Below are 8,128 nucleotides of genomic sequence, written 5' to 3'. Positions count from 1 at the left end.
ATGTGTATGCAAATTGTGAGATATTTTTTATTATTAAATTTTTTCAAAAATTTTAAAGGTATTTTTTTAATTTTTATTACTTTTAATATTTTTGTATATTTAGCTGTACTTTTTTATGATTTACCTACCAGCAAACATTTCAGCAACTTTTCAAAAACCATTACAACTTTTTTTTCGAAATTATTAAGAAAATAGTTTCAATTTCAAAGCTTAAGATTAACACTCCAAAATTCTCAATATAACTGTTAGTCCTTTTAGTGACAGTTGGTAAGCGTTCATATACTTCAACTTCGCACACTTTTTTTAAATTTTATTTCAAGAAGTCACTTTTTTAAACTTTTATTTTCACAAAAAGGCTGTTCGCGAGCTTTTATACACAAATTCAAACGCTTTTTACACTTTCGCTCTTCTATGTCCAGTGACTTTGGTATTTTTAATTTTTCCCCGTTTTGTAAATCCTTTGTATCAACTTTTAGTATTCAGCAAGTTTCTTGACCGCGCGTCTGCAGCAACGCAACAATTCTAAAACGTTTCACAATGGCTCTTTGAACTTTTATACTCAACCGCCGGGTATAGACAGGCCGCAGAAGGGTCAGCGTTTGTAAAGACATGAGACTTTAATTCTGACAAAATTAATTGAGGTACTAAAATAAGCGAAGCAGAGACGCGGAGGCAGCGCGGAGGCAGCCAAAATGATGCTAATACGAATTCGAAACCAAAACTCAGCAATAGTTTTCCCAAAAGCAAGCGTTAGACGGAGGAAAAAGAATTACCAAAAATGTAGAAGACTAGCGGAGAATGCAACACGCACGACTGCAAACAGCGCACACACAACCGAAATCAATAAAGCAGCCCTGAAACGCCGAATGTGCTGTGAAGTGGAAATTAGGGAGAATGGGGGAAGCAGCTTCAGCGGCGCCGGCGGCAGTGCGGTGACCGCAAACGCGACTCACTCAACAAATTAGGCCTGTTGCACGGTCGCTGAGTTGATCTTCGGCTGCGGCACGACCGCTTGACGTTTATAGCGTCGTTAAAAATGCATTTGACTAAGTTTTTATTAACTGTAATCGACGCGGCCGACGGTGTACAAAGGTGGAGATTGGAGAAAAGTCGTGAAGAAAAATTAGTAAAAGACACATTAAGTCCCGGCGCGGGCAGTGAGACCGACAGGGCAGCAGGCGGTAGCCGTTAAATAAATGACTTCTTAAAAGACTTATCAACTAGGGCTTTTGGTGAAATAATTGAGAGGCATCGAAACAAATCTGTTTTATTGAACGCGCTGCAAGAATGATTGCTCAATTGGTTGACACTTTGAAAAATTCGATTTGTCCATTGAAGCAACGTAAGGCACGGCATAACAGTTGTTGAAAAGTGGAATAAAGGAATTCTTCTGAGATTTTCTGCCTCAAAGACTTTACACTTTTCTTCGAAATTGAAAGAAATATTTTCCGAAATTAATGGCTGCTATTAGCAGCTTTGGTATATTAGTTGGATGAGAGTGGTGAGCATTGTGACTAAACAAGTGATCAAATCAAGCGGATTAACACGAGTATCGAAATTCTTTAAATTTTTCAAAAATATTTGCTTTCATAGCTATACAAGAAACTCAGAAAATAAAAGCATCTTCTCAGAATATCTGTAAAGAAAAAGTCGAAAAAAGGAAAGTCAAATTTTTTTAATATTATAATTTTTGTTATTATAAATTTTACTTTAAAATAATTACAACACAAAAAGTACTTAAAATATATAAACTTCTGCTTTCATATATTAAATATGTGGATATGCCGAAATTTTTTTAATTCTTATATTTAATTTGTACTTAAAATTTAATTAAACAATAATGTAATTTAAGTAAAAAATTAATAATTAATAAATATTAACCCTAGTAGCTTCAAATTGCGCTTAAAATCATAAAAGCTTAATAAAAACCCTTTCAAAGCTTTTGAAAGTCACTCGTCGGGTTCTCTCAGATCCGTCGTATGTATGTATTTTGAAGACAGCCGATATTCATTGTTGTTTTGTCTATGCTGTCCTTTATATCTAGAATTGGAAAAAATGGGACTTTAGCTAAAGCTATTAAACTTTCCAGAGTATCCAAATAATATAAATAAAATCTGCAATATTTCATAATAAAAGAAAAAAGCTTTCAAATATCTTCTCTTTTTAGAATAAGTGTAAAAGCTACCACATCTTAGGGGGCTTTCATAAGTTATTAGTTGAAAGCTTATTTTAAATGTGCTTTGAAGCTTTCATATATAAAGAGCTTTGGATGTGAACAAAGCACTGATACTCGAGCGCTGCATCTGAATTCATATATGAATGTTTTGAGAGGTTTCACAAATTAATAGAAACAATTAAAGCTCAATTTATTTATGTTGTGAAGCTTCATATCCTTAGAGGGAGCATAGCACTGAGGCTCCAGCGCTTTCATGCCGATTCATTTATGAAAATGTTTCAGTTCTGCGCTTAATGTTTGGAAGCTATCACATATATGATATGAAGTGAGTTTTCAGCAAAGCTTTTTAGACAAGATATTTCATTTACCTGGAGTTCAGTATGAACCAAGTCTCCACATCATCCGCCTCACCGTCCTCTGCATTACTCTCTTCTTCGCCGACGTTATCGCTAGTCACATTTGCAAGCGTTTCACCCTTGTCCTCCACTTGTTGCTCATTCTGGATCGTACTATCAATTGTATTTTGTGCCATAAAAGTGGGTAACTGTTTCTCAGCGCCTGCCGCTTCGGACTTCAATAGCTTGCCCAGCGTGAATACCGGAAAAGCGTAGTACTCCTTGGAGAGTGAGTACCGTGAGCTCAACATAGGCACTTTCGTGGGTGTAGTTGGTCTTTCGAGACTGTCGTCGACATACATAATCCGCAGTCCATCCCCATCCACTAACAACTCGTCCTTTTCAACGTCATCCTCCATACTGTCTGTCTCCGATTCGTAGGAGATTTTGTAATTGCTGAAGGAAGGTCGTGTTGTGGGCGTCACTTCCTCATCATTGACGAGGCGATGGTTTTGTGGCGGACTGGGCGCCGTCAACGGGAAGGGAGTTGTGGTCGAAGTGACGAGTCTCAGCTGATCCGTGGTCAACGGCGTCCACTGCACCTCGTTCGGCGAGTGATACGCCGAATAGTGTTTGCCTTGTTTGAAGCTTAACTTTTTCGCTGTTGGTACAGACTCTGCGGTCGCCGAATCCACGATGGGAGGCATAGCAGCTGGCGCAGCATAAACCACAGTGGGATGCGAAGTAGTGGTTGACCCTCGATTCAGCGCTTGCTCATGATCCAACATACGTGCCGCCTGACGTATATCAATTGCTTCGTGCTCGTAGAAAGGTATAAGCGTAAGGTTCAAAGTTTGTGTGCTACCCGGCATGCGGAAGCGCTCCACAATGGGTTTGGGTCGAAAGACGGGCACACTCGGCGGGTACAGCGCTTGCCCCGGCACCGGCTCCTGCATCGGATACTGTGGCGCTGTCAGCATGGTATTCAATATCAGCTCGCCTTTGGGTCCAGTATAGATGAAGACGGGCGCGGCGCGTCCACTGTCGTCACCAGGCATGCTATCGAATGTGGGCATGCTGAGACGCGGTATGTAATTCTCGCGACGCCGTGCTGGCGCCACAGCATTACCAGCCATAAAACGCGGTCTCTTACGCGCCAAAAACGGAGGCGGACGTTGTTGGAAATGCACGCGTTGCAGCGACATATAGCGACGTGGCAGTTGCAGGCGCGTTGTGTGTTTGGCGACGAGCATTTGCGGTCGCGTCTGGCGTGTTGTTGTGCGCATCGCCTGTACTGGTTGCTGATGCTGCTGCTGTACGAACCTGTGCGGTTGACTCGCTTGTTGCAGCTGTGTTGCGCTCAGCCGCTGTGCATACAACTGCGTCTGTGGCACGCGGTAGTTGTAAGGACTCGGCGTGGTATAGACCAATTCTGAGTAGTCACTCTGCGGCACTTGATCTTCCAGTATCCAGAGTGGCCGCTGCTGATTAAGGTAGCTGCTACCCAGCTGTTTGCTGACGCTCAGCGCGGTGCTTTCGACGGGCGGCCGATTAATTATGGCTATTACTAGCTGCAGATGGCAAAAGAGCAGCGCTAGGCAGGACAGACAGGCGTTTGTGAAAAACATTGTGTCGTTTTAGTTCTTGTCAGCTTGAGTTGTCTTGGTGCAAGCGCGCTCGTCAAATGAAATTCGCATACGCCCAATGTCTGTTTTTATAAATTGCTGTCAGTTGAGGTAAACAATGCGTGCCGCTCATAGAATCTTCAGACTACGTTTAATTGTTCTACAATTTAAAAACAAGTAATTTTTTATTAAATTTTGTCGGCTTTTCCGGTTATTTTTAATTCTTTGTGGACATTTTATTATATTATGTTTTTATTTGGGTGTCTGCTTTTCCCTCTTCGTACTTCTTTACTTTTTGTATGATTTTTTTTTAATATTTTTGGTTTCCCAGTAGCTCAAGAACCGGTTCTAAACTGGGTTCAACACTTTCGTTGCTGGTGAAATTCGCACCAAATTTTTCATTGGCGTTTGGTTGTATATGTCCAAATGCGCCACTGACTTAGTTCCAGTTTATCTTCACAAAACGAAACCAAATTGTTGTATGTAAATGGAAAATAAAGGCAGAGGCAAAAAAATTAACAAAATAACTAAAATAATTTTGAAAACTTCATCACAAAAAAATTGTTTTTTTTTTTTTAATTTTTTGAGATTAGTTTACAATTATTACTTTTTTTTATTTTCCATGCTCAAAAAATAAGTTGATATTTGATTAGAAATACGAAAATACTTTTTCGACTACCCAATATGTTTCAAATAAAATTATTTTGTTTTATAAAAAAAAATATATGCAAATTAGTAAGCAATTTCTAATTTTCCGTTTTGAATAAATTGTAATAAATTTTTTTTTGTTTTTTTTTGGAAAATTAACTTAATATTTTATTTTTTATACTAAAAATAAATATGAAATAAAATTTTGATAAGAAAATATTGGGTAGTTGAAAGAGACTTTTCGTATTTCTAATAAAACTTCAATAGATTTTTTTTATATACAAAACAGTAATGAACGAAATGTGACCATTTCGGTCGATCACTTTCCGCTAGAGCCCTTTCTGTTGAACAGTTCTGGCTACAGCCTGTACCCGGCGGTGTCCTCTGCTATGTTGTGACATGACATTTATGTTAAGTGAAATTTTATCATATGACATGTTTACATGAAATGTCGGTGGCCTACAAGCCAGGCTCTCTATAAGAAACGCTGGTGGCTGGAAAATCTTCAGTCGGCGCTGACCTGCAGGCCAGGTACTATATAAGAAACGCTGGTACCGATGACAGCTAGTGGCCGGCTGTCTCCGCTGTTATGTTGTGAAGTGATATTTATGTTAAAGGAAATGTTATCATATGACATGTTTACAAGAAATGGCGGTGGCCTACAGGCCAGGCTCTATATAAGAAACGCTGGGGCCAGTGCCAGCCACTGACCTGCAATATCATATGATATGATGTGTCGTTTTACAATGTAATGTGAAATGTTATCATGTGACTTGTTTTGATTTAGAGTGAAATTGATATTAATTTTAAGCCATCCGTATCTGGCACTCAACTTTCATCAGTTTTCGCCTTCAAATCCATCGATTCGGTTGTCACCTTTTTGAAGCTTGAAATCTTTCCTTTCAAATATAAATTTTAATTAAATGTAATTAAATTTTTTAATTTGATAAATTTCTTTACTTCAAAAATACAAAACCTCTCCATAAAATTCTGAAAGATTTCCTACTTTAGGTTCGAAGTCTACAATGGTATCGATTTCAAGTGGAAAAGTGATCCTATAAGTACCATAACAATTGCCCAGTCACCGCAGCGATAGCAAGTGCTTCGCCTGCACCGTCGAGTTCGTTGCTAAAGTCTTTTGTTTCGCTGCTAAGAATCAAATACAAGTGCGTACAAGTGCTGATTGCAATGAAAAGTACACGAATTGCGCGAGCAGGCCATGTTAAGCGGCGGGAAAGGAGTCAGTCAATAAACCAAAGCGGCCACAAATTGGCGTACAAATTACCTGTTTTGGTAATTTGGCGGCTACTGAAACCCCGCATTTAAGTACGTGCGAGGAGCGAATGACGCGGTAAAGTGTATACGGCGGAAAACTGTGGTTTGTTGCATGCAACCAGCGCAACGCTGCAGCAATGCTACACTTCATTGAGGAAGCAATCGTGTAGAACAAAACCGGCGGACGGACATCGTAGCTGTCAAAAATGACCATCAATCAAAAAACAACAACAATAACGACAAGTGTGCTTGGGAAAATAAGTGTAGGCCGTTTTTTCACTGTCTGTTTTGTGGTTGCTGTAACAAAATTATGAAGCGTGTTGAAGTGTTGGCTGAAAGAAAACTCTGTTACTGAGCCGACTCAAGCAAATATTAAGAACATTTTCTCAAGTATTCTCCAGAACCGCTTTTTTTCTGTTACTTGCTTGTTTTTTTTTTGCGTATTTCCTAAAAATTGTAATAATTTCGGCGGGTTTAATTAAAATCTAATTAAATGAGGTAAAACTAGAATTAAGATACAAATTAGGTAGAAATTCGAAAAATTAAAATAATTTATAAAAAATAATAATTTGAGAATTAATTTAAATAATTTTAATTAATTAGAACTACTTAAAATAATTAAATGTATTTTCATTTTTGATATTTTAATTAGGCGAGTTAAATTAATTTAATTAATTAAAACAAATTAGACTGAACAATTAAAAAAAAATTGAAATTCGAAAAATTAAAGTAATTAAAATAATAATAGTTTGTAAATACATAAGTTTAATTTAATCTAATTAATTAGAACATTTAGCAAGTTAAATTAATTTAAATAACTGAAGCAAATTAGATTAAGCAAATAAAATTAATTAAAGTAAGTTAAATTAAATAATTAAATTATTATTAATTAAAAAAATTAGTTTTGTCCGCCTTAATCAAAGTTAACTTATTTGAACTCAGTTAGCTACAAATTACGCTTAATTAAAATTTACTTAATTAAATAGAATGTCAAATACGATTAAATCAAGGCAAAGTCCTTTCAACCGCAAAGCTCGCATACCAGCTTTCTCGCCAACATTGAAATTTCTTTCGTACTCCCAAAAGCGCTGCTCAGTTGCCAACTGAAGTTCTCAAATCGAAATGAGGAAATTTCAAGTGAAAATATTTGATTTATGACCTACACATAGCCATGCAACACACACACACAGACACATAGCCACAAGCATGACCGATCAATCTGACCCAATATTACATATAATTAAAAGTAATTTGTGGCAACCCGCATGCAACATACACATGCATGCAACATAACCAACAACTGCCAACAAAAACAACAAGTCGTAAAACTGTATGGCAACAGCTCGGCAGTGACTGCATGGCATATTACAAAGTAAGGGCGGAAAATTATGTAAGCGCTGCGCTTACGTGTGCCACAGGGAATCGCGACTAAAACAACGGTTCATAAATTTGTGTAATGCAGCACAGTCAAAATATTTAGAATATTTTCGAAAACTTTCGGCTGGCAACAGTCAGTTGCTGCTCTGCGCGGCGTTAATAAACTCATACATATGCATGTGCGTATGTGTATGTGTATGTGGTGCCATCGATCACAGCGCTTCACAAGCCATTAGAAGAGTCATTCATCTCCGTTACAAGTTTTCACCCAAACCAGAAAAACACACACACACACGAAATGAGGAAGAGCCGCGCTACAATTGAATGAAGCTGCTTTTTGCTTTGTGACCGATTTTTATACTTTTCGCTTGCTTTCTCCTCCTTCGCCCCTGCTTGCGTCGAGCGCACAGCAGGTAACATGCACAAGTTAAGTTATTCCAGCCGTATCTGCTACCAGTGGCTTGATTTAATTGTTTTATTTAGACTTCAATCAATAATTTTTGTTGTTTTTTTTTCTTGCACTACTTTTTCTCAGCTATCCATGTGCTCCCTAATTTGCTCTAATGAGTTGGTATAGCGTGTCTTGTCTCACTCCTTTGTATGCTAATTAAATGAATATTTATTTTTCAACTAAATTTCTTCAAATATCTTTTACTTTTTATTCCTCTTTTAATTTTTTTTTTTTTTTTTTT

At 37.7% G+C, this 8,128-nt stretch overlaps 2 protein-coding genes across 3 annotated transcripts in view; both read right to left on the bottom strand.

Moving 5' to 3' along the window:
- Positions 1 to 507, bottom strand: part of LOC108978411 (cell wall protein DAN4) — a 3,053-nt gene extending 2,546 nt beyond the window's left edge. For both annotated transcript variants that reach the window (XM_018948678.1, XM_018948679.1), the window contains exon 1: positions 129 to 507. In XM_018948678.1, coding sequence (XP_018804223.1) covers positions 129 to 161 — 33 coding nt within the window. In that variant the 5' untranslated portion in view covers positions 162 to 507. The remainder of the gene's footprint in view (positions 1 to 128) is intronic.
- A 1,442-nt stretch (positions 508 to 1,949) lies between these two features.
- LOC108978393 lies at positions 1,950 to 3,587 on the bottom strand. Its single transcript, XM_018948641.1, has 2 exons — positions 2,545 to 3,587; positions 1,950 to 2,040 (listed from the first exon to the last, which is right to left on the bottom strand). The coding sequence occupies exons 1-2, from the start codon at positions 3,585 to 3,587 to the stop codon at positions 1,950 to 1,952; spliced, it is 1,134 nt and encodes a 377-aa protein (XP_018804186.1).
- Between the last annotated feature and the right edge of the window lie 4,541 nt (positions 3,588 to 8,128).

This window comes from Bactrocera latifrons, unplaced genomic scaffold (genome assembly GCF_001853355.1).
Source record: "Bactrocera latifrons isolate USDA-ARS-PBARC rearing strain unplaced genomic scaffold, ASM185335v1 scaffold_121, whole genome shotgun sequence".
Classification (NCBI taxonomy): domain Eukaryota; kingdom Metazoa; phylum Arthropoda; class Insecta; order Diptera; family Tephritidae; genus Bactrocera; species Bactrocera latifrons.
This window is presented reverse-complemented; position numbering and strand designations above follow the sequence as displayed.